Consider the following 26,923-nt stretch of genomic DNA (forward strand, 5'->3'; position numbering starts at 1 on the left):
TGACCCCAATGAAAACCTTATTATAACCATAATGTTCTACAAACTGACTGACCTTACAGGCACTAGCTGTATTCACAACAACATGCTGGACAAATGTAAATATTTACAAAGAACAAAGACCTGATTCATCGCTAGCTACATCCCATCTGTTCCCCCAAATTGTCATAGGAGTGATAAAGCTCTTCCGTTCTCACCATCTAGACCAATGAATGACAACAACTTTCTAACAATTAAGGACTAACAAACTAGAACCAAAGGACACAAACAAGCAGGGAAAGTGGGCCAACTTCCATGACCACTTTGACAATAGTTGTGAAATAAACTTAAATCCAGCTCTCAGGCGCCATAAAAGATTTACTTGGCTCTGAGGGATCACCAGCCAAACCCTCACTGTTGCCTGATCCAAGACCAGAACCACCTGTTAGCAGTGCCATCAAACTCCCACCATGCACCCTACCTTCAGGAACTAAAACAGAGAAGCCTACTTCCCCCACAGAGTTATGAGCATTTGAAACTCCATATTGATTCAAACCAGAACAAGTTCTTCCTGCCAAAGCTTCCACACTACTCCCCATTTTCATGGTGTCAACATTCATTTCCTCACCAGTAACAATCTCTTTCCTCTTCTCAGACTTGCTAAGTTTGGCGTCCTGGACAATAGGCCCAAGTGTTGCACCCCCATGAACCCTCTTATCCTGAACCAGGCCATTGTGAAGTGCACAGAGACCTGTCTTGCCCCTTGCAAAAGAGTTACAAGGACCAGAAGGTTGGTTGCCATATTCTGACCCAGTATGGCCCCAGGAGCATCTTTTGCCTCCACCATGTGCCTTGCAGAAATCTGTACTACCTTGTGCACTTTTGCCGCACCCTTCAAACTTGCATCTCTTGCCTCCACCATGGCGAACACAATAATCAGTACGTCCCCTGGCACTCTTTGTGCATTCAGGTACAGCACACCTCTTACCCCCTCCATGTGCTACACAAAAGTTGGTTCCTCCATGCACGCTCTTTGTACAAACCCCACCACCTTGGAATGCACATCTTTTCCCCCCTCCATGACCCTTACAGAAAGGGGTACTCCCTTCAGCGCCCTTGGTACACCCTAGATATGTGCATCTTTTTCCACCACCATGTGCCTTGCAGAACATTGTGCTCCCTTGTGCCCCTTTTGTGCATCCTATAAATTGGCATCGACGGCCACCTCCATGTGAGATGCAGAGTCCTGAGAGCCCTTCAGCACTCCTTGCGCAATTTTCTATTCGACATCTCTTTCCACCACCATGACGTATACATAGTCCAGATTTCCCTCTGGCAGCTCGAGTGCAACCTTCATGACTACATCTCCGACCACCACCGTGGGCAATACAGAAATCAGTCCGACCCTCTGCACTCTTTGTGCAACCAAGAAATTCACATCGCCGACCGCCACCGTGGGCCTTGCAGTACACAGTCCGGCCCTCTGCACCCTTATGGCAGCCAGGTTTTTGACACCTCCTCCCACCACCATGAGATATGCAATGGCCAGAAGCACCCCTGGCCCCCTTTCCACATCCATCAACCTGACATGCCTTTGAACTAGAGCTGCGTTGTTGTGGCCGTTGTTGCTGTGTTGTCCCGGAAGTGCAGGTGACTGAGCTTTTTGGTGTAGTAATCACACTTGAAGAAAGGCCTGGAACAATGATAGAAAGATCAGTGGTTCTTGGAACCTCCTTGTAGAAGATGCTAGTCACTTTTTCTGGTAAACTCTGCAATCGATGCAAAGCAATCCCAGGTTTCCAGCTACATGAAGTAGAACCGTCATCTGCATTTGGGGCCCCGTCAACTGCTATTGGCATCTCCATACCCGACTGCATAGGAGAAGAGCTAAGATGGACACTAGTGATATCAGATTCAGAAGGCCCAGTGGAAAGACCTAACTCCAGGTTGACTTTTGGTTGCAATTCCAGTCCATTCAGATTTGGACTAGGCGATTTCTTTGGGTTAATTACCTTTTCATTCCCAAGATGGAGAGCAAAGTCCAATTCAATATCCATTGAGGACTCCTCATCAGCTTCTTTGGCTGACGATGTGGTAGTACAAGCAGTTGTCGAACTCCCCTTGCTGTCTGAGGAACTTGAGGAGTGGCCTAGCCCAAGAGACAATGATGAACCAACTTGCTCACTGATGGATCCATCCATCAAACTCCACTTCCGCTTGATTCCTTTTGAGGTGGACATGTAAGGGATTGAAGAGCCAGGGGAATCAAGACGTAGAACGGTATCCGCGCTATATGCACCCCCATTTCCCCCAACTTGCATTGAACTACCCAAAATCTTGAAGGCATTCGAAGAATAATTGGCAGCAAAATCCAAGTGTGAGAACCTGGTGTCCATCTAGCAACAGCAGAAATCAAATAAGGATATGCAGACCAAATCTTAATAGCAATAGGCAGTTAACCTGACTTCAAGGTGAAGACAATTAGCCACGAAACTAGGGTTAGATGTTGCTGAGAGAGTAAATCCCACCCCCACTAACAAATCCTGAAGTGTCACAACGATCCATTTGCTTAAAGCAATTTAACCCAAAATTCAGCCAATCAGTTGAGGCAAAAGAAAATAAATCTGTGCAGAGTGGACAAGTTTAGAACAGCAGCATGGTGCTCCACCATCCTGTTCCAAAATAAAATAAGAAAGTTAAAGCTTAATAAACAGACAGCAAATAGATTTGAGATGAGCAAAAACTACAACATTGGAAAAACAATATTAGCTTCTTATCAAGCTAAATTGCGCCCATTTTTTTTTACAAAGGTTACAGCTCTAAAGTCTAAAACATATTGTCAGTAACGTGCACATATATGCTAACCAGGTTGGAAATAGAACCTTATAATTCCAGACACAAAGTGAGAACATAAGTCATCAGGCAGCCAAAGCAGACAGCACTCCTGTTGAATAAGGAACAATTTGAACTATCAGGATGGAAATGAATACACCAGTATAAATAAAAACAGCTGGGCATAACATAGCTTGAGATTTGGTGGAAAATGCCAAAAAAAGAGAAAGAGAAAAGGGAAAATTTTTATTATTTTCTAAAACACAAGTTAGTTTATGCAAGATGGAGAGAGCTCAGCACAAATAAATGAAAACTTCAATAAAATTACATATTTAAATGCAGGAAAACAAAAAAGGAAAATTAAAGTGAGCTATGCACCTAAAATAGATAACTAAATTTGATCTCATATAGACAGGAATAAATTCATTTTATTATCCAGCTTTTTAGGACATTTTGAGTAATGCAAAGAACAAAAATCAATTAGCTTTCCGTTCTTTTCCTCTACTCATAAGCAGCCAAATAAATCATTAGAAATGGGGTTGAAGACAAGGTGATGAATCAAACATAACATTTAAAACACAAAATATATCAGCAGTAAATGTATGCTACTATTTCATAATTGAGAAAGTAACAAAACCCTAGTCTAAAAAAAGATGGCCTCCAGCTCTAATAGCTTTTTTTTTTCCTAACACTTAGGCTGCCAGGATTTGAATCCTGACCACTGGAAGTAAGAGTCCAGCAGAACACGTGGCTGTTGGCCTCTAAAAGCATATTTAATCTACTTAAACTTCCATCCAGCAAAGATGTGATTTTGCAATACTAACTCAATAAAAAAAATTTAATTTCACAAAAAAAAAAAAATCAATGGAAGAAAGAAACTTACTTAAATTATGTAAAGATATACTATGGAGAGCTCCAATCCAGAATTCCTACAAAAAGCAGATATCATTAACACATTATAATTGAAGCAATTACTAAACACATAAAATTAAATTAAATTAAGAACAATTTGAGTCAAGATCTATGAAACGGTTGAGGCTGGATTCCGAATAATAATATGAATTACAAAAAGCATATTTCAACTTAAACGAAAATTGAAAAAAAAATACATCAATATTTGTTAAGTTAATAATTTAAAACTAAACGGACTTCTCTAAGAAATAGATGCAGAGTTTATAGGATTTGCATTTGTTAATTGATTAGCTAAAATAATAGCAACAACAAATCCTGATAAAGACAGATACCGTATAGAAACCTGTTTGGTTGCTGAGAAAAAAAAATTAAAAACAATGAACGAAAAGGAAAGATAATATCGATTTCTTCCTTCATGATTCCAAAAAATACTAAAATTTTCACTTTCAGTTCAAGAAAGAGAAACGTATTGGATTCAGCTCAATTGAGGTTTTATAAAAATCCACCCCTCATAGTTCAAAACAGAAAAGAGACGAAAATAAACGAACTTTTTTTAAGTAAATTTCACTAAGATTTAGAGTTGCTCGGCAGCCAAACAGAGCCAGATATTAACAGATTCATAAGACAGTTAAAAAAAAAAAAAAAACTCAGCTACTCTGAACCTGGACGGGATTTTAGAGAAGATTAAGCATTCAAAATGGAAAAAAAAAAAAAAAAAAGAAGAAGAATTGCTGATTGGAACAATGAAATTAAAAAAATAACCTTGAAATTGGATTGAATTTAATCTAAAAAGAGAGAGTCTGCGGAAGAGGGATTGGGGAAATTTTTGGGCTTTGGACACGCCGGCGTTGGAGAGATAAATTAAACAGTGAGTTGGAGAGAGGAAAAAGAGGCAGAAAGGACCAGAGCGGCTAAAAAGGAAGTGAAATGGTGGAATTTCTGATGGTGCTGGCACGTGTCTATGTAAAGCTGCACGTGCTACATTTTAGGGTTTCAGAATTTTCAGATATACTTAAATCTATGATTATCTGTCAATTACTCCTTGTTTACCAAGGCAAACAAAGTGTATATATATATATATATACACGATGTATTATTATTATATAAATTTTATATATTATTAATAAATTAAGATAATATTTGATACATAAAATAATAAATATGATAAAATGATAATTATTTTATATTATATTTAATTTGTATTAAAATAAAATATAAAATTATAAAAAAAATTAATTATTATCTTAATATAAGATGATTAAATCATTCTAAAGTATAAAAGATTATTTTTAATCTATAATATTGATTTTATATTTTTTATTATATTTTTAAAAATTACATTAATAATTTACATTATATAAATTTAAAAAAAAATAATTTTAACAAATAAATAAATTATTTTATCATAATTATTGCATATATCAAATATATGATAGTATGACATAATTTAATTTAATTTTATTTATAATATCATCTTATCTTATCTTATTATAATTTTATGTACCAAATACATTAATATTATTAAAAAAATAAATTAGATAATATCATCTCATTATTTAATAAGTTTTTTAAATATTAATTTTTATATATCTATTTAAATATTAATATTTGTTTATTAACATGATAATATTATCTAATTTATTAATAATATATAAAATTTATACATGAAATATAAATTAAAAATAATAAGAATTTATCATTAAAAATTCAATTTAAAATTAAAACATCATTTCTTTTAGTTTTATACAGTTAAATTCCGAGGAAGAACTTCAAATTTGCGAAGAAATATCTGTGGCTGCAATTGAAATTACGTTTCAATTTCACTTATAAATAATTTATTTTTTATTCTTTTCAAACTAGGGACAAGTGTAAGGTTTCAATTTCACTTATAAATAATTCCTGTATTTCTTAATAACAGATAACCTTTTGACTTTACAAATAAAAAATATTTTTTTTATCTATGAAATAGAAGCTGGAGAGAAATTAAGGAGTTAGAATTAATAAATATTAAAGATCGAATTTTAATTTTGTAAAATTTATATTTTATAAAAGAAAAAATTTTATTAAACTATTTGAATTATGTTCTATATTCAAATAAAAGATCTTAGTTTCCTATCAATCTAAATTTTTGAACCAAAAAATTATAACTATAACTATAATAGGAAAAGTCATAATTGATTTTCCAAATTACAATCATGTTCTGTTCTTGTATAAGGAAACATAACATGGCATTTAAGTATTTAGATCTACGGTTGATGCATAATTTTTTCTTATTCAATTTAAAAATTTCATCTAATCATCTTTTAATTTTAAAAAAAATATATAATATCATTTTTTCATTGATACACCTCATTGCATTTTTTTTTTTATGATATTTGATCAACAACAATTATTATATACGATTGTAATCAAACAAGAATATTTAATCATCAATGGTGAAAAGCAAATATTAAATTTTTTTTTAAAATTTTGTTCAAATAAAAACTATAAAAAATTATAATAATTCTTTCAAAAAGAGAAAATTTGAAATTGATCGAGTTAAAGGTGAAAAAAAATCCTTATACTATCGAATCAAAATGAGGATTGGCTGCAAGGCAACACAACTCTTTTCCTTTGTGTTGGAGTATAACGTAACGGGTGACGAGAGCAACAAATGATGGGTGGCAACGTGTGAAGGGTACCTGCGGTCTAAGCTCAGGTTCCCAATACTCACCCCCAGTCCGCCCTACCACCACCGACCAAAAGTAAAATAAAAAATAAATTTCCTCTGACACGTCAACGTAATACGAATACGATGTTCTCTTAATTCATCTGTCGGCAGCGGCCCGTTACGGTTCCATGATCTATGTGCTCCCAAAGTCCCCGCCCCTTCTCTTAGGAACCACGTGCTTATGAAGGACGACATTCGTCAGCCTGTGTGCCCCCTGTACCATTGCCCTTTTTTTACCGCCGCGATTGGCGGTTTCTTTCCGCACATTATCATTTAAACATCCCACTTAATTTTTGTGTTCTATATTTTCTTTAAATGTTAAATATATAGATAGAAGTAACGGTGAGTCTAATCGAATTTATTGTTATTTTTTAAATAATATTTATTATTATAAATTTTTAAATTTAAATTTAAATTTGAATTGATTTTTTTAAATTGATTTTATTTGAAAGTTTGCTGTTTTTAAATTTTTATATTATTTTAATATATTTATAAATAAAATAATTATTTTTATTTTATAAAAATTTAAAATATACATAAAAATTAATAAAAATATACAATTCGATTTTAATATTTTTTATTTTTTCTATTCACTCAAAAGTTTAATTCAAACTTAATAAAAATATTTAATATAGAAATTTAAACTGAACAAAATAAAAAAAATTGATTCGAGATCGAAATCAAATATTATGATTTTAAATTAATTTTTGATTTTTTTCACTTCTTTGTATGATATAAAATGTATCTTATTACAATTTATATTAACACATCATATATCAAATACAATTTTTTACTTTGTCGAAATTTTAAATATTATTCATATTTTTGTTCATTTTCATATCTAAATTTATCATTTTTTTTCTCATCTAGTCACACCCTTAATGCGTTTAGGTTTGTTTAAGTATTAATTTTGGAAATATTTTTATTTTTTAATATTTCAAAGTTTATGTCTTTTTTAATTAATTTTAAAAAATAAAATTTCAAGTTCTTATATTAAAATTTAAAATTAATTGTTACCAAAATTTAAGTATTCAAGCTTTTTGTTGGAAAAAAAAAAAAAAAAAAACTATTCAAGCTTTTAAAACTCTCAAATTTCAATTTTCTTCGTTATTCTTTTTTTCTAACCTGAAAGCGATGTTCCTATACACGATAGTTTAGACTATAGACAATTCACATTTGAAAAATGATCTTCATTCCAATTAATTACAATTTTTTCTTAAGATAATACTTAAGAAAAAAAAATTGTAATTAATATATTATTGCTTTTTAAAATTGATGGAAATAATTCGTTAAATGTAAAAATAAATAAATAAATAGTATTTTAATTATCTTTAATTAGTGTTTAATCAGATCTAAGAACTAATTAAATACTTAGATGTCGAACACATACACTATAAATGTTTATGGTGTAAAGTCATTGTAACACGTGGATGCATTAAAAAATTAACCTTAATCACATATTTTCATTTATGATATAAAAAATTATTCATAAAAAATAATGACCAAAAAAAAAAAGAAGGAATGTTACGTCTTATCTTCATCTCTAAGATTGGTCCTTTGCTAAAAATATCCATCGCCCACCTTTTTTATGGTAATTAAATATTAATGCGTACGAATAAAATAAAATTTTAGAATAAAGATTCAATATCTCACATTGAATTATTTGAAAAGTATGTCTTAACTCTTTAAAATTCAGATTATAAGTACTTTGAGCGATTGAATTGAATGAAATGCAAGTGGAACCATTTTTTTTGTTTATATTTATAATTTTTGTGAATGGAAATATTTTAAAAATTTAAACTACATATAAGAAATACAAAAATATTGGGGATTCATTTATAATACAAAATAGAATATGTTAAGAATTTTCTAGTTTTGAATTATTATTCTTTTTGAAACAATCTTATAAGAATGTTTAGTTGGAGGACAAAGGTCAATAACCAAATGTCTGGGTTTTTTTTTTTTTTTTTTGAAGATGAACGTACGACAGCGATGCACGAGGTATTTCTGTGATTATCAAACTTAACTTATAAGTTTAATAATTCCTATATTTACGATTTATCAAATACATATAAAATATAATAAATATTTTAATATAGTTTATATTAAAATATATTTTTTATTTTTATTAAATTTATATATAATTTTAAAAAAATTTTAAATCGTAATTTATTTTGTGTTCTGTACAAAATTTAAGACTAAAGTGGAAACCGTTAGAACCATCATATTATTATTCTTATTAAATTTTATTGTTTAAGATTGCATGGTTGTCTGCGTCACATGGAAAAAGCACATTGTCTGTAGAGCATCTGCCGCAAAGGTCCCACAAGATCTCTCTCCCAACCTTTAAATCCTTCCTTCGTTCTTCATTTAACAACTCCAGCAAGTTAACACAGTACCTCCAATTATTACCTGCTTCGCCTCCCTCTCCCATTTTCTTTTCTGCACCCAAAAGAAAAAAAAAAAGTATGAAATCTTATGCCAACATCTTGGTTAGAATTTCCATGCTAGTATTAACCTTTGTTGTATGAAATTTACGAATGGGTTATGGAAACTCGAAAGTGCTTCGTAGGTGTATATATATTGATAATATTTTTTAAGAGTGTAAATTATATATTATTATTCGTAAGTTATTTAAATTCGATTTGAATAAAATTCGAATTCGATTCGATTATTATCGAATCGAGTTCGAGTTCGAATAACTTGATTTATTAATCGAATCAAGTTTAAGTATTTTTATATTCGATTCGAGTAGTTTATAAGTTTAATCGAATTTTTATATTTAAATATTTTTTATTATTTTAATTAATAAAATATTTCGAATTCGAGTTTGAGCACAAATAATTAAGCTTTTATCGAGTATAAAAATCGAGCTTATTTTTACATATTAATTAAACTTAATCGAATGAGTTTGAATAACTCGATTTCGATCACGAATCGAACTCTAATTAAAAAAATAAAACTCGATCGAATTCAAATCAAGTATCGAGTGACGAATTGATAATCAAACTCAAACTCAAATTTTTCACTATATCGATTCGATTTGACTCAATTACACGTTCAATATTTCTTTAATCTCTCATTTTATTTTTTTTTCTAAGTAAAACGGGACAAAACCACGAAGGGTTTGTGATGTAACAGGCGCCTTCCTCCTTGTCAATTAAAATTAGATAATTCTGAACACAACTTTAAATAAAATTCTGAATATATCAAAATGATGTAAAAAAATATGCTTTTAACATGGTCCAGGAAAATTATTAGGTCCAAGTCGTGCTGCGGACTATTTTATGAAAAAATTATTAAATATATTAAAAATATGGGTGATCTAATCTGACAACAAAGGTGGAATCTAGCATTTTCTTGTGCTGCTATAATACAAAATTGCAAATAGACATATTGGGGGTACCGATGAAATTTAGCATCAAATTGTGTAACATTTGGCTGCTAATGAAATGTTTTATATCACAAAGTCCGTATTAAAACAAATTAACTAATAAATTTTCCAATGAAGTTTAATAATGCCTCAAATTTAACAAGAGTAACAAGAAAAGTGGAGTAGCATTGGACAGAGAGGGAAAGTACGCAGCAGAAGTGGAAAAAAGAGAGATTAAAGGAGAGGAGGCCAGAAGTGGGGTTTGTCCACTTTTACAGCCATCCTTTGAGGCTGACTTTTTGATTCTCTGTTAAAATGGTTTCATGGATGGGCATGGCTCACTCACGTCTGCCAAGTCTTTATCTCCACTCTCCACCGGTAGGTAGTACGGTCAAGGCTCTGACAACTGACACGATTTTAGTTTCGGGCTCTCCGGGTGGTAGAGTCCTGACAACACTATCTGGTACTATGACAACAGCGTGTAGATCAATCAAACTTGACAAGATAATACTAACCATAAGCTTTCCATAGATCAGACATATAACCAAGGTATTCTAGTCGGTGTTCAAGACTCTGGCGCCTTCTTGGCTTAACGTCGAACTGGGGGCCTGACTTTTATGGAGATATATCTTTCACTATAGTAACTTACTATTAGTATGATCTTGAGGCGGTATGACTTTTCTTTTGGCTGAGGGAAATGGATCAATGATCTGTTTAACAGATTAACAAGAGTTTCTGATGCAGAGGATCCATAATAATATGGCAATTGCAGAGCATACTCAACTTGTATCACTGTAAACTTTGAATAGATTGAAGAGAAGGATAAAGCTAAAAGATGTAACTATGGAAAAAGAAAGATGGAATCACCAAAAGAGAAGAGAGGTTTTTAGTCAAACATATTTTATAAAGGAAGGTTTTCTTACAAGGGATAGGTTTTTCTTATGCTTCTTCGATGATTACTAGAGTGATAAATGATTACTTCCTAGAGAAGTATCATGCTATTTATACATGAAAAAATAAAAGACTAGTAGCCTAATAAGACAAGACTAGGACAAAGTAACTTTACAAGTGGCTTAGGATAAGACTAAAGGACGGTGAGTCATAACTAAGGTACAATGACTCGTAACTATGGTACAAAGGTCCATTATTATAGTATAGTGACTCATCACTTAAGATACAGTGACTAAGCACTATGACTCATACTAAAATACAATGACTTATTATGACTTGACTAAGACATAAAGTTGATGAAGACTTGACATAAGATTGTCTTGATGTGAAGGCATCATTATCAACTTCTGTGGAGTCTTTTGGAGAAAACTAAAAATAGCACGCGTAATTATACAATATTTGGACTGGAACTGGGAATCTTTTGTCTTGTAGCACCATCATTTGAGAGAACGTTGAGTGTGTTCTGGAGAGAGGTTGAGGTGTGAATTGTCTGCACCTGGGGTGAAATCATAGCCAATGTTGACTAACCATTGATCTGGATCAAAATTATCATCAAGGTGAGGTTTCTGAGAAAAGGGGAAAAGAGGGTTGTTTGAGGAAGAGGCTTGTGAAGAAGGAGGTGTTGGGTACATCATGGAAATGACTGGAATAACCTGGAAAGTGTTTAAAGGAGGTTTTGAAGGAGGTCTTGTGAGCATGTCTGGGATGAGGTTGTCTTTTCCTTTTATATGCCTGGTGGTGAGGAGTACTGTGAGAACCACTGTGATAGCCTGAGTAACTGTGCATTTGGTATTTTTTTCTTTTTGAAATTGAGCATCTGATCAAAGGCTGACATATCTAATTCCACGAGAAAGTGAAATCCAATAAGGTGAAATTCAAATCTTTGGATACCATACTTTACAGCTAAAATCTCTTTTAGTGTAGAGTGATAATGGAGTTTCGAATCTTTGAATTTTTTGTTTTTGTAACCACAGATTTGTCTGGTTCCATCTTTTTCTTCTAAAAAGATTGCTGACCAGAATTGTTCACTAGCATCTGTCTACAATATTCTTTTTCCATCTGAAGGAATCTTTAAAGTGAGAAGTGACTTTGCTTTTATCTTCAAGGCTTGTACTGCATTTGTCTAAATCTGAGACCACGTGGGTGGTTCTTTTTTGAGCATCTGTCTGAATGGATATGTGAGCTGGGCAATATCTGGGAAAAATTCATTCATGTAATTGACTATACCGAGAAATTGTTGGATCTACTTCTTTGAGAGATTTGTATCAGGGAAATCTGTAAGTGACTGAGCAATATGAGGTTGAGCAATGTACTGACCATCTTTGAGATGCATGCCTAGGAAATCAATTTCTGTAGCACCAATGAGCATCTTTTTCTCTGAAAGTATTATCCCATACTGTTGAACAATACGCTGGAACTTATCCAATAATTGTGCATGAGATGTGTCATCAGGAGAGAACAGTAAGATATCATCGATGTAAATCAAGGCATTATCAAGAATTGGAACAAATATCTTGCTCATGGCTTTTTGGAATAGGGAAGGAGCAACTTTTAAACCAAAAGGCATTACGGTCCACTGAAAGTGGTGTTGAGGAATGCAAAATGCCGTTTTGTATCTGTCCTGTGGATGTATACCTAGTTGCCAAAATCCTGTTTTGAGATCAAACTTTGAGAAGACTTTTGCATTTGCTAAATTTACGAACAAAGTTTTTCTGTCTGGAAGAGGGAACTTATCATCTGCAAGAAAAATGTTAAGAGGCTTGTAGTTGATTACCAATCTGAGTTTTCCACGAACTTGTTCTGAACGTTTGTTGATATAAAACGTTTCACACGCCCATGGAGAGGAGGTTGGTTCAATTAATCCTTGAGCCTGAAAAAGGAAACATTCTTGGATTGCTTGCTTGAAATGATCTGGGTTCATGCCTGAATGACTAGCTTTTGTAGGATTGGCATTTTCATCTTTTTTGAAGGGAAGGAAAATGAAAAATTCAGGGTTTTGCCAAAGTGGGTGATCACATTTCTGGAGAAAATCTGAGTGAGTTTCTGCACATGAAAAGTGAATGAACTTGTGTTTGAAATCTTGAAAAATATCTGGTTGAAAGGTAAGGGTGAAGAGGTTGGGAAAGTTTTTCCAAAGTCTGAAATAACTTTCAAACTTGATATCATTTCTACTAAGCTTTAAACCTGGTATACTGGTAATGATATCGAAACCAATAATAAGGTCTTTCTGGAGAAGTGAAGATCCTAAAATCTTTTGAGTTATTCGACATCCTGAAAAGATTTGAAGGGTAACAGGGTTGCTGACAAAGTCTGTAGAAAATATATTTTTATCAGCGATTTTGAAGAAGATTTTTTGTTTGGTCCAAAAGTGTTTGGGTAAAACAAGAGGGTTTGCTATGGTTTGGGCTGCACCAGTATCAAAGAAAGCTGTACCTGTTATAGGAGGAGAATGTTTGTGAGGGAAGATCTGTACTGGAGCTAAGGGTAACTTTGGAGGTTGAATGGTTTGGATTTTTTAGAGTTCTTGAACTGACATATACTCATAACATTGATCATCTGTGAAATCATCTGAGTATTCTAAGTAGTCTGAATCTGCATACTCATCATCATCAAATTACTTTATCATAAACAGGGATCTTTCATTCTGCTCATCATCAAGGGAGAAAATTGATTCAAGATCATCATCTGAGAGATTGATACCTGAGATAGTAGCAATGTCTTGGATCATCTTGACTGATTTTTTATCTAACTTTGGGTAGTTCTTTGAGAAATGTCTTGGTTTTCCACAGAGAAAATATTTTGAGCTTTTGATCTTTGGGTCTTTCTTCTTTCTTGTAAATTTGAATCTTTGAAATCTTCTGGGTTTATCAGCATATTTGAAAAATTTTTTGTGTCTGGGTCTGAAGATTTGTGGAGGTCTGGAAGGTCTGAATCTTCTGAAATGCTTTTTTTTCTTGTTACTGCAAAAACATGTGGGATCTTTAGAGGAACATTTGATTTGAAGTCCTGAAGAGGAGTAAGAACAGGGCTTTTCAAGCTTTTTAGAGTTGTGCACCAAGATTTTGATGTATTTGTGCTCTTTACAAATCTTATTAAGGGCTTTTAGCATCATCTTGTAGATGTCTCCAAAGGTCATAGATTTAACATAAGGGATCTAAGGTTCAACTGGGTTCTTGTTTGCTGGATAAGTTTTTTTGAAACAGAATTAAAAAATGCTTGCTTTAAGTTGACATCATCGAATCCACCAAGTATGTAAAAATACTGAAAGAATTATTGATAGTGTCTGTCAAGGTCTTTTGAATGGAGAGAACAACATTTTAATCTAAAGAATTGCTCTCTGATCTTTTCTAATCTGTGAGTTTCTTGTCCATAAAAGATTGCTACAAATTGAAAGACAGCGTCTGTGATTGTTGGGCATTGAAGAAACTTGAGTTGTCTGTATTCACCAATGTTGTCCCAAAAATTTTTCAGGATTCTAACTCGTCTGGAAATAAATCTGATCAAAATTGTGTTCATCGTAACATTGGGATGAGAATTCAATTCAACAAGTCCCTATGCTAAGAATTCTTGAAATCTTGAGGGCCATTTTGAAGGAGGAACATTATCAATGGTAAAAATTGAGAATTTTGATGTTGAAGGAGGAGCATGTGATTGTTGTGAAAGAGGGTATTGTTCAGCATCCATTGCATCAGGGTTATGGACTTCTGGAGTATCATCTGAAACTTCAACTGTTGGTTCTGTCATGAAAATCTGCGGGAGCATCATTTCATTTGAGTCATCAGTATCATCTGTTTCAACAGATTCATCTGATTTGATAGTATCCATGTGAGATTCAGTCTCAAAGGTAGAGGAAAAAATATCTTCAATAAAGAACTGAGAAAGGTTATCTTGTGCCATCTGGTGAAGTATTTCTGGAAGGGTTTGTGTAGGAAAAATCATTAATTGTACAGGTTTTTGGGTTGGTTGTGGTGTAGGGTTTTGAGGTGTGAAACTTGAGCTTGGTTTGGGTTTTGAAGGTTGAAAAAGTGGTTGTTCTGCTACTCTTTTGGGTTTTGGATCAACTGATTATTTTTCTCAAAATCTGTGAATCCATTTTTCAGTTGTACCAAAAAGAGAGTTGGTCTGGTTGTTCTGAGAGAGGAGTGAAGTATTGTGTTGGTTGTGAGGATGTTGGAATAGATGTTGGGGGAGGTTTATACTGAAAAGGTGTGAAAAAAGGTTTTGGAGGTGAGGTTGGAGGATTATAGGGTTGAAAGAGAGGAGGAGTATAGGCTTGGTAAGGAGTATCATGCATACTAGTGTGATATGGTGTGAAGATGTTGTAACTCGAAGCTGCTTGTTGTTGTTGTTGTTTCTGTCGAAACTGATTTTGAAGGTCTACAAGTTGAATCTTTAGGCTCTTCATTTCTTTCTCTCGTTCAGTGAAAGCATAAGTGATACCAGTGTTGGTTTCAGCCATGTATCTGAGTTCTTGATCAAGTGTGATTATCCTTGACTGAATTTCAAGAATAATATTTTAGAGATTGACAAGGCTCTGATCAAAATGTTGACTGACTTGGTCCAACTTATGTTCAATTCTGTGCAAGTAAGAATTTTGCTAGAGAGAATTTTCAGTTTACCAGTTTAAAACTGCTTCAGCACGAGAAACACTTTTTGGTTTCCATATTCATCTCTGTCAGTGGGAGTGAGGATTTTTGGAATGTGTTTGTATTGATCTTTATGAAATTCTTCAAAAAGAGGAAAATTTGAGCTTGGGTAGGTTGGTTGCATCATGGAGATTTGTGGTAAAGGTGTGGGTAAAGGTTTAGTGGAATTTTGGGAGGAAGCTGGTTTTTGTGTGGGTTGATTTGAGTAGGTTTGAGAAGGTGGTTTGTCTTTCTTAGGATAGATGACATAGTAGTCAAACTTTCCTGAGGGTTCACCAAGGAGATCAACTTCAGGTCTCCATTTTCATATCTTTCTTTGAGCTTTTGTTGAGAAGACTTTTTCTTCTTTTGCTTCTTTGGAATATCATCATCATCCAGGAAGCTTTTATCTGCATCGATCTGGCATTCTTTGTATTGACAATTTATGTCCCAATAGCAATGTCCTTTTGGATATCTATACGCATACATGGGATTTCCATTGGACTGAAAGTGTGTGACTGAAACATCAAGGAGATCAGCATGGCATCTTTGCATCATAAATTATGTTGGAAAGATTGTTGGAGGAGGAACATCATTTCCTTTGCTGTGATCAAATTCAATTGTGACAGTACCATCCTGGTTTGTCTTGTAGGTTGGATCAAAATGTTCGATTGGTTCATCTTGCTTCCAAATCTTTTGATAACTTGTCGTCCACGTCTTTGGGAGAAGGGTGGCAAGTTCTTCATTGGAAATCTGTTTTGGAATATGAACATGTTTAGGAGTTCTGTCTGCTGTTTCCATTTTAACAAAGACTGCATCATTGGAATGTGAAAGAGGAAGTTAATGGCATGATCTTGAACTCTATATGCCATCTGGTAGTGAAGGATTGCCTGGAGGCCTTTCATTTCTGTGCCTACGATCTGGACTTGAACTTTTAAAGCATCTAACATGGTTAGATCATGAAAAGACATATTGTAATTTGGAAAGACTGTGAAAAAGACAGTTCCTGCATTGAGTGTCGTCTCGACGATTTCAAGGACTGCATGCTTGTAATCTTTAAATCTGGTGTCCAATAAGGCCATTCTGGTACATACAAGAATTCCATTTCTGCCATGGAAGGTTAAGGCGATTCTGATAGCACCAAAATGAATGTGAGTGTATCCTTGTTCTGACCACTAGTGAGAAAATTCTTCTGGGATCTGAAGAGTAACAAAGTGCTCTTGAGGTCCTGCTGGAAGAATACATTGATCAAAGTTTGTGGCTTGAACATACTCTTTTGGAGCTGGATATTTGAGTTTTAAAAGAGTTTTTAAAGATCTAGTAAGAGAAGGGGAGGAGTTTGAGAAAGCTGTATAAGGATTTACAAGAGGTAGAACTGTTTGTTGGGTTTTCTTTTCTTCTGGAATATAATCTACTTCATATAAGAGCTTAAGCTTAGAAGATGAGGACTTTTTAAGTACAGTAGATGGAGGGGAGGACAAATTAAAAGAAGATCTGGAGGAAGAAGGTTGAGAACTAGAGTTGCTATGAAAGTAAGACTCTCTTTTGGCTTTTCCTTTTCCAATTTAAATAATCAAAACTTTAGAAACATACTTTTCTTCTCACTATCTTGGCAAGTTGTAAGGTCTGATACCATTTATACACAGCGACAGGTAGTACGACTAAGGCTCTGGTAACTGACACGGCTTCAGTTCCGAGCTCTCCGGGTAGTAGAATCCCCGGGTAATAGAATCCTGACAATGTGAACTGTGTATACATTGTGAATGTTACCCCACCCCCTGGAGAGTTAAAGAAAGTGCGAGGAAAAAAGGCCTAAACTTTTGACCCAACTTTGCCCTGCTTGGCCTTTTGAAGTTCTCGTTTGCCTTTGTTTGCCTTTGTTTGCCTTTGCCCTTTTGAAGTTCTCGTTTGCCTTTGTTTGCCTTTGCTTACAGGGTGAAAAGAAAAATAAAAAGATAAAAGATTAGAAGAGAAAAAAAAATTAAATAATAAAAAATATTTTTTTATTGGTGTTTGGCTGAAAAAATAGAAAAGTTAAAAAAAATGTAATTTTTTTTAAAATTTATTGTTTGGTAGAATTGATAAATGAAAGAAAAGAAAGTAAAAATTATATAATTTTACTGTTATAACCTTTTATAAATTATAATGAAAAAGAAATATATAGATAATTTTGTAAATATGTAATAAATGTTCACATCTCTTTCATTTTCTCTCATTTTTTTCTTTTCAATTTGAAGTGAAGTGATTTGGTTTTGTTAATGAGTGTGAAAAATGATAATCTTTCTTATTTTCTTTCCTCTTTTTTTTTTTTCGTACCAAACACACTTTAAATTTATATTCCTTCCACTTTTCCATTCACCTCTTTCCAACTTTCCACTTTTCAATTGTACCAAGCACAGTCTGTGTTATATCAGCCACCAATTACAGATCTTCAGCAACAAGAAAAATCATACAGGATGCAATTATCCACTCATGTTTCAGCTCATGATTTGATTCAGTATGTAATAAATCCATGATATATGTAGATGTCATCAATAACAGAAGCAAAGAACAAGTCTTAGTAGATAAGTGCACAAAAATGTGATTTTAGTTTCTAACTCCAACCTCTAATTCACAATCTCAATCAACGTTACAACAGCAAAGACAAGAAAGAGAGTACCACCGATGTAGGCAATGGCCTGCACAAGAATCAAAAGAAGAGTTCAGTTGCATTTGATGGATGAAATGCATATCAGAAAGCTTAATATGCTTCACTGCTTAAAGTTAGCAGTTGCATTGAAAGGGCAAGGAAGAAGGATGTCCCAATAGCGCACAATCCGCACAGCCCCCACTGTCTAGATATTCCAAACTCAGTATTAGTCATATGGGATGACACTACGTGGTAGCCTGAACATGTTGGTCCAACCAATGCAACTTTTAAAGGTACAAACACCATGATGATGCAGACTTTAGGTTCTTGGACTAGACGATTTATACCAAGGAATAAATCTGTTGGCTAGATAATATAGTGATAACTGGCTCAAACCAAACTTTCATTGCATACTCTAAATATATTCCACAGAAAATAAAGATCATTATTGACTAGATCCGTAAGGAGATTTATGGCCACCTTGTATTTCTAACAAAACAATAGTTTAGAATAATCTAATTAATAGGCTTGATGAGGAAAGGAATCAGACAAGGTTGGGTGCTGGTAAGTTTGAAATCACTCTAAACTCGATGAGAAATGTTCTAAGTCCATATGGAATATCTTGAAGCATTGACTGTAAGGAAGATTCAATTTTTAAGCTTAAGAATAAAATTATTTGTACGTCATAAGATCAAGTTAGAGATTTGTAATTCCACATATGCAGTAGAAATAAGGCCTCCGATGCTCTTTGCCTGGTTAGAATTAAATTGCAATACAAGGGGAAACTGTGGAAACCAATTAGGAACAAGAAATACTCTAGGATGTGGTTTTATGAATGAATGAAGAAGGTTGAAAGTTCAAAAATTTACCTTCTCTGATAAGAATGTTCCCAGCAAAGATCCTCCCAGAACCGCAAGCTGTAGAAAGAAGTTGCAAGTCAATCAAGTCTCTCTTTGTTTCTGTATCAAAATCTAAAGAGAAAAAGTGGAAATTTTAATTGGATTAAAAAAGGTCCTGATATCTGGAGTAAGTTGGTTATTCAGCTAACACATCCAAGCAATTTTTACTTATATATTTATATTCTGCAATTGCATTTTACATATTAGAAAAGATCTGTAGAAGTAGCACTATCAAAGTCTAGTAAATTCACTTTACATATTCTAATATCAAAACAAAATTTTCAAAGCATGTGTTCAAAAAAAAAAATTTGTTTTCCTGTTTTCTTGTAAACTTGAAATTTTTGCAAATATTCTAGCTTGTAGAATGTCACCGCAAACAAAGACTATTTTTGTGTTTATCCTTTTTTGTCAATTATAAATTACCAGAGTAGCAACACCATGACCAGCCAGTGCGCCTCCAATGACTCCAAGAGGTGAAGAGGCTGCTGCTAGTGCTGAATGAGAAGATAGGAATTATGTAAATACTTGATACAGAGGCAGTTTTGCTTGTTAGAATGAGTGCGAAAGACTTGACTCTGGCTTGAGAAATTCACCAGCTAAAACTTGTATGATTAGATAATCCTGACTGAAAATTCCTAAACATCTCAACATCTTAGTCTCAAACCACCAGACAGCAAGAAAAGGAGAAAAAACCAAGTGCTTTGGAATTCACAAATAACAGATTTCAGGCAAATTTAGATAGCTTTTACATAATATTTAGCCCTGAAATTCTGCATTTAGAATATGAAAGCATTTTTCAATAGAAGAATATAAAAGAATTCCCTTTTCCATAATCTTTCAGAGTTTACGTAATCAACTTGTATTTTTCTCTTGGCCATTAACTTGAGTTGTTAAGACTAGAGATGCATCTGCCTTGAGATATATAATGGAAAGTAAATGCACAGAAAATTCTTTTCCACACTAAAATGCATCACAAAATCCACCTACTTTGTTTTGATCTAAACAAGTCATTCTCAATTAGCACATCATTAAATTAGCCATCATAAGATAGATATAAATGATAATGATCTTGTGTTAAGCATGTGTAACAAGAGAACAATGATCCATTCTAATGTAGCAAAGAAGGTATGATAAATGTGAATTGCCGCATCGGCACTGACCTATTGTGGAAAAGAATGATTTATCACCCCACTCAGCAACAAAAACTAAGAGGAAAGTGCCAATAACAGTATTAGCAGCAGCTAAGATCCCAGCTCCATTTCCAGAAAATTCTGAAACTGCTAGTTCTGCCTGTTTGATACAATAAGATGTGAAAGTCATTTAATTAACTATGGAATGAAATAATTTACTTGAAAATTTACTTGAAAAGAGGACCAATATTGGAGCTTAAATATGTAAGGAAGCTCAGCAAGCTTCTTAAGACAGCATATAAACAAGTGGTAGTTTGACCTCCTTTTGTTCATTTTCTGCTTTTTGATTATCACTTGAAGCAGCATCAAGCAACGTTGAAACTCCAAAGTATACCTGCAATTTTGTGAAGTGGCGCTAACTCTTCTGCTAATGTCAGTTGGAAAAGAAATTCCAAACTACAGGTTTCCCTATAGCACATTTCTGAGTATATAATGTGCTTTCCCCATCTTCACCCCACTGCTAAAGCCTAATAAAAAGTTAGGAGATAATATACCAGAAGGCAAACTGCAGCAATATCATCAATAGGCAGATCAGCCTCACCAAACCTGGGCATTAATAGTCTGATGTTAGAAAAAAAACTTATAAACCAACCATACTAAAGATCACATCAAGACAACTACCTGACCAAAGATATTTTGAACATAATCTAATTTGCATAATCATCGTAGCTCTTTTGAACTATATAATTGTTTAAAGGTGTAATGATGCACTGATTTAAACTTCAGCAGAATAGAACATTTTATCTCTTCCATTGATTTAACTTTACATTTCAAATATCCGTGTAGAAACTGATTAGGAAATGTCTCAAGATTATACACATTTGTTGCATTTAGTAGCATTACAATATACATTTAATCATGATATGCACACTGCCTTGGGATAATTGAATTTTGTCAGCCCACATTTATAATACGCATAAAAATCACAAGGGAGAAACCTGAATGGAAGTATTTCATCAACATAGTGAAAAGTTCTTCCGAGAACAACAGATATGATTGTCATTGCCCTGTACATAATAGATAAACACTTCAATTATTTAAAAAGACATTTCAACGTCTTTTCCCAGAGAAGCACACACCTATGAGGAATCTCATCTAATGAAATTAAAAAATGCAAAGGACTTCTAAATCACCATGCATGGGCAGAACAACATACGCAAGTGCACCAAAAGTCCCAATGAAAACTACAGCAGCAGAGTTTCTAGCAGCTAAAAGTGCCTGCATAAAAACATCCAAATCAGGGTGCATTCAACAGTCTATCTTCAGTAAGAAAACTAAGGAATCTATATACATATGCTAATGGAAAAGAAAATGGTTAAATATTGAAAAATAAATGAGTTAAAAAATATATCTTCTGTTAGCAGTGAGAAAAATATTTCTGACCATAACATGCCCAGCCAAAAATGGCAACAGTAAATGACAGATTTTAAGTTATCTCAATAAAAAAATAAGATACAAAATTTATGCTTTCTAGAAACAGATATGGATCTGTCTAGACAAGTAAAGTTTACATAATTTGATGCCATTTATAAAATAGCTTCAGAAGAAAAGATCATTCACAGAATCTTTCTCAATACTAATAAAATACTGCTAAAAAGAATTCACTCTTACCGCAATGAAAAAGGTTTTATCTCCTAGTTCTGAGAAAAATATCAGCAAGAATGCCTGCAATAGAAAGAAAATATCTCAACTACTGTAGTTCAAGATGCGTTCTCATATGTGCGAAAACTTGATTCTATGAAAAGAAAAATCGAGTGTTTTCCTTCTTTCATTTTCCTTCTGAACTTACTTTGCAAAGCATAGTGAATTAGGAAGTAATTGATGTTTACAACTAAGAGGGGGAATAAGAACTAAAGGACTAACAATGCCACACCAGTTACAATAGTCATATGCTCAGATTGAAAAGATCAGTTGCCTAAACATTAACTCTAAAGAACAGTGAAGCGTGTTAAGGGCTAAGCAGTTAAAAGAAGAGTTACTTTAAGCTTCACCATAATGAAGCTGAATCACCAACATAGGCCTTAATTTAAACAATAAAAGTATCATATATAAAAGTTACAGGGAAATTTTCCTCACTGAAGCAAAACCTGTGCTAATATCACCAAGGTCTCCTACATAAGGAATTGACTGCAAGCCACTAGCAATATCTGAGAGGGCAACTGCTGATTGTGAGCCTTCAAATGTGAGCAACACAAAAAGAACCATAAACTTTAGCAGATTGTTAAACAATGTATTTGAGACTGCCAAATCTGTAGCAATATAATTTCCCCTTATCATGTTATTGTTCACAGGTGCATGATCCTTGGATTTGTGCCCCAATGCTATAATCTCTTCCCTGTTCTTGCTATCAACAAACTTATATTCCTGGTAGGAAATAAAACACTTGGATAAGTACATATAAACAACTTGTTAGCCAAGAGAAGAACTCATATATTGCAGACAGAAGCCACAGAAATGCTATGTAAACTATTTCAATCGCAAATATGATGGATCAGTCATCAACATTAACTGATAAAAAGAGCTAATTGTTACAATTATTAAGAGAATACACAAACAACTTCTTTCCTGATTATAACATCCAAAAGGAAAAAGACAACATTAGGCTTTTGAATCATATCATAAAAGAAGAAATACCATATTTTTCATTAAAGGCATGATTTTGTTAAACTTCACATTCTATCCTCCCAAACTGAATATCATAACAGTACTGTATTTAAACTTATCCAAATAGTAGTTAAAATTCATTAACCAAAGAAGAAAAAAGAGACTTGATTTAAGAAACCTTACCAGGCCATGCTGATGTACAGCAACCTTTTTCCGAAGACCACCAAACTCCTCACATGTGCTTACAAACCAATTTCTAAAACACCTGCATACAATAAATTCTTCTTAAATCTATAATTGAAATGCCTTCTCCACTCACAACCATTTTCACTGCATTTTGGCTCTTAATATAGAGAGAGTGAAGTTCAAATTATTTGTGTTTCTTCAGTCAGAAATATATCGGTGCTTTTCTTTTTCTTCGAGCAATTATGTAATTTCAAATTGACATAGCCATCCTTTCCCCCACCTGACAGATACTAAAACTACCCGGATCAACAACCCATAAGTTACACTACAAGCATGTTCCGCCAGCAGCCCCGTTGCTTTGGGTTCACAATTTGCTTTTTAAGTAGAAGTAGACAGGCAGGGTTCAAAAGAAAAAGTTGTACAGAGAAATGACCTCTAAAATGGGTTAAAATGAAAATGAAAGTATACCTGGAGAAGAGAAGGGTTTGGTGGCGAGAAGAGAGCTTGGAGGCGTGCTTCTTGGCGAGAGAATTAACATTCAAAGAAAGCAAATGAGAGGTGAAAGAGTTGGGAGGTCTAGGACATGGAAGCAACAGTGGATGAGCAACCAATCCGCTCTCCCTAAGCGTTATGCCTCGCATTCTCTCCCACTCTCAGGCAGCAGCTCTCTGCTTCTGTCTCTGTTAACTTCTGGTTCTCGTTTTGGCTTTTGAAATGAATGATCGCGTCCATAGATAAATGGATGGATAAGTTAGTAGGAGAATAGCGCCAAAACGAATTCAGCGGTTATCTTCGCTTCACGTCAACTATCAACTCTTGAAATCGCTGCCTGGGCTTAATCTTGGGTCCATGTCCAGATTGCTTGTCGCTTTGCGAGATGATTGGATTAATAGCCATGGGCTTTTGTAAAGGTCAGGGACCTTTGGGTTCACAAATGCCCTAAATCAAAATGCGCTTAAAATCATACCCATGCGTCTATAGTCGAGATTTGTAAAATTTTAAGGCTATTTTAGCTTAATAAATAATTACATGAGATATAGATAATAATTGCAAGTTTAAGTTAGCAAACTTTTTTTTATTATAAACGTGAGATTATTAATTTGGCTATTGAGATTGCTTCATACAATTATTTTGATGATATTCAATAAATTTAAAATTCAAATCTTAACATTTATGATTTTTTTAAACTTAAATTATAATTTTTTTTATTTATAAAAAATTTAACCATTAAAATAAAATTTAGCATTTTATTAATAGATTAAAATACGGTAAGATTATCAGCATCTCAAAACTTGAATAAAGTATCTGGCAAAAAAACTTTGAAAACTGAAACACTAAATAAAAAAGTTGCCCGCAACCAAACATACAGAAAATTACAAGTTACAAACAAACCAAATTGTTAAAACTTGAATAAAATGGATAAGATGAAAATTGAAGCACCAAATGAAAAAAAAAAAAATTGCAGCAAACAAACAACATATAGAAACCGACCACAAGTGACAAGAACACTCGTTAGTGGTTACCAACATTCAAGTAACTTAATATCAACTTGGAGCCTGAAATAAGCCTCCCCTTCAACTGCATTAGTCATCAAAGTGGCTATCCCTCGAGCCATAAAGAAATCTCCGGTTCCACCAATCACCGAGATATCCCTAGTTTTGTTCAGAGGATCAGGCCCCGCAAAGGTTATACTTCCTTTGTGCCGAGTAGAATTGAATACAAAGGAAAATCCTAGCCAAGCTGTGAAAAAATCTTTCCTGTCATAGAGATAAAAGCCTTGAGCACGTCCAACTGGGATTGAATGTAGATTGTTATCTAATGTAATGGGGTCATCAAACACAACCAAGTTACCAAAATGGTTTTGTCCTGCCAAGGTTGTTCTGTTGGCCCCAGCAGGTGCACCCACTATGGCTGAAGTTGCATTCTTGCCATTCTTGCCATTGTAAAGAATGTCATGGAAGTAAAACACCATCTGTTTACAAGGCCGACGCGATCGGATTTTCTTCCTATGAGTGGCATCGGAACTAGAGAGGAGGAGGAAAGAAAGCACAAGAGTTGCAATGAGTCTTGTAGCAGCCATTTCTTGTATGCTTTCTAGGATTAATTGGCTACTCCAAGGCCGATATATATAGAATTTTTTTTAATATTTGAGGTAATCAGATATCAAATTTTGATTACATAATTAAGAGTTCTAACACTACATAAAAAATATACATAGTTTATAAGTTTATTTACATTAGATTTATACAAATCTTTAAGTGCAAATATTGACTTAAAGTGATTTATACTGTGATTAATTACGTATTATCATCAAATTCATCTTATTAATGAGTTATAATAATCTGATTTATTAATAATAAATAAAATTTATATATTGACAGTATATTAAATATAAATTTTTATAAGCATGCACATAACAAAAAATAAATGAGTATTTTCTACGTCGACATAATAAAAAATAAATGAGTGTTTTCTACGACGAAGTAATGCTACCCTCTATTTTCGATAACTTCATCTCTACGACTAAGCATAATCATTGGAGGCATATGTAAAAAATAAAAGGCATAAATGAATCCTCGTCACGAGAGGCACTAGGCAAAGCGGTGTCCCAACTCATGTTCTTTGAAAAGGGGAAAAAAAATTTAATCGTGTATGTAAAAATTTCCTTTTCATCAATTTCTCAACTACTATCCTTATTTCTTTTTCATTTTAATTTCATTAATTATTATTCATCATTTCCATCATTTCTCAATTAGGAAAAAGCAATAGATCTCTCCTTTAGTTAGACTCACCAACCAACCCAAACAAACAAAAAGCCAAGCTTCATTATGCCATGTAGATTGGTAAAAGCATCAAATTCTGAAGGAACATGAACCAATGGTTGTCACCAAATCCAATTAATTATTACGATTTGAAATTATTGGAAACGTGAAAGAGCTTGTGCCTATAGATACACTGATATTTATCATGCATAAAAAAGTTTTTAATTAATATAATTTTTTATTTTGATGATCAGAATAGTGCACTAAATTAACGAAATACTTTCTAAAATAAAATTTTAACTCGTCTTAACATATGTTTATAGACATCCATTAACTTGATTCTTTGAAATCAAACCAAAGGAATTAATTTGTTGTGTGATTCAACAGGTTTTATTGGTAATTTCTTCTTCTAACAAATAAATAATGTTATCTTTGACATCCAATTTACATGAAAAAAAATCTTACCTAAATTAAACAATGAAATAAATTGTGGCAACAAAAAAAAAAAACAATAAAATAAGTGAAATGATTAACATTTGATTTTGAAAACTCGCATTGAGCATCCATATTATTAATTTTGCAAAGAATGCTGAACGAAGGAGTTGTCCATGTGGCACTCCCCTATTTTTTTATTTTTTTTTGCACTTTCTTAAATTTTTTATTTGTAGCTTCTTTTTGTTTCGTTTTCATGACTCAATTTATTAGCTTTTGTGTGTGAATTAAAAAAGTAAAGAAAGAAAAGATCGATTGGACATTGGACAAAGATCGATGAAGAGTTGTAAAAATTGATAAAGACTAAAAAATGGCAAAGAGAATAGGAAGTAAAAAGGCAAGGAGAAAGCCGAGATACCCACGTGGTACCCAGCTTTTGCATAATTTTTTTTTTAAATGATTTTTGTAGAGGCTATCCACATCACCTGAGGTTTTTCTTTCTCTTTTTCAATCCTTCATTGGAGGCCACGTGACTCTCCCATCTTTTTTTTTTTTTTTTGACTTTTTTATATTTAAAATTCATAAGATAAAATTTATAAATATACGAAATACATGTGTCATAACATATATATCTAAAAATTTATAATTAGATTTAACAAATAAATAGAATCGTCACCAATTTTTTATTAGGTGTGATTGGTCACTTAAGAAATCTATTTTTTTAAGAAACTCCTAAGCTTGACTAAAGGTCCCTAAAAGAATAAATTCGAATCTACTAATCAGAATAAGGTTCGGGAGTTCGATTACATATGACGAAGGTTATAACATCCCCACATGCCCAT

The 26,923-nt window shown here is 33.3% G+C and overlaps 3 protein-coding genes across 5 annotated transcripts; all 3 read right to left on the bottom strand.

Annotated features, from left to right (window-relative positions):
- On the bottom strand, nt 1-4,629 carry LOC111289458 (uncharacterized). Of its 3 annotated transcripts, none has more exons than XM_022880521.2 (5): nt 4,483-4,629; nt 3,692-3,737; nt 2,859-2,920; nt 2,505-2,648; nt 1-2,372 (listed from the first exon to the last, which is right to left on the bottom strand). In XM_022880521.2, exon 5 carries the CDS (start codon nt 2,370-2,372, stop codon nt 324-326), a length of 2,049 nt encoding a protein of 682 aa, XP_022736256.2. In that variant the 5' UTR covers nt 2,505-2,648; nt 2,859-2,920; nt 3,692-3,737; nt 4,483-4,629; the 3' UTR covers nt 1-323. The 3 variants fall into 3 exon arrangements, with proteins under 3 accessions (XP_022736256.2, XP_089623929.1, XP_089623930.1); XM_089767803.1 differs by having other exon boundaries at nt 2,842-2,920; XM_089767804.1 differs by lacking the exon at nt 2,859-2,920.
- Nucleotides 4,630-17,835: 13,206 nt separating this feature from the next.
- LOC111289903 (GDT1-like protein 1, chloroplastic) lies at nt 17,836-23,608 on the bottom strand. The gene is made up of 12 exons (XM_022881263.2): nt 23,356-23,608; nt 22,885-22,966; nt 22,174-22,461; nt 21,709-21,762; nt 21,254-21,315; nt 21,036-21,104; nt 20,592-20,643; nt 20,357-20,431; nt 20,068-20,197; nt 19,331-19,401; nt 18,878-18,925; nt 17,836-18,057 (listed from the first exon to the last, which is right to left on the bottom strand). Exons 1-12 carry the CDS (start codon nt 23,526-23,528, stop codon nt 17,986-17,988), a joined length of 1,176 nt encoding a protein of 391 aa, XP_022736998.2. The 5' UTR covers nt 23,529-23,608; the 3' UTR covers nt 17,836-17,985.
- Nucleotides 23,609-24,205: 597 nt separating this feature from the next.
- Nucleotides 24,206-24,977, bottom strand: LOC111291158 (dirigent protein-like). Its single transcript, XM_022882777.2, has one exon. It carries the CDS (start codon nt 24,965-24,967, stop codon nt 24,407-24,409), a length of 561 nt encoding a protein of 186 aa, XP_022738512.1. The 5' UTR covers nt 24,968-24,977; the 3' UTR covers nt 24,206-24,406.
- Between the last annotated feature and the right edge of the window lie 1,946 nt (nt 24,978-26,923).

This window comes from Durio zibethinus, chromosome 11, assembly GCF_047325235.1.
Source record: "Durio zibethinus cultivar Kanyao isolate XHJ-2024 chromosome 11, ASM4732523v1, whole genome shotgun sequence".
NCBI classification, from domain to species: Eukaryota; Viridiplantae; Streptophyta; class Magnoliopsida; order Malvales; family Malvaceae; genus Durio; species Durio zibethinus.

Coding starts and splice junctions, on each gene's coding strand:
- LOC111289458 (XM_089767804.1), bottom strand. CDS start 2,372: ATGGACACCAGGTTCTCACACTTGGATTTTGCTGCCAATTATTCTTCG.
- LOC111289903 (XM_022881263.2), bottom strand. CDS start 23,528: ATGCGAGGCATAACGCTTAGGGAGAGCGGATTGGTTGCTCATCCACTG. Junction 22,967..23,355: donor CAAACCCTTCTCTTCTCCAG/GTATACTTTCAT, acceptor TATTGTATGCAG/GTGTTTTAGAAATTGGTTTG. Junction 18,926..19,330: donor GTCATGGTGTTGCTACTCTG/GTAATTTATAAT, acceptor TTCTTTCTACAG/CTTGCGGTTCTGGGAGGATC.
- LOC111291158 (XM_022882777.2), bottom strand. CDS start 24,967: ATGGCTGCTACAAGACTCATTGCAACTCTTGTGCTTTCTTTCCTCCTC.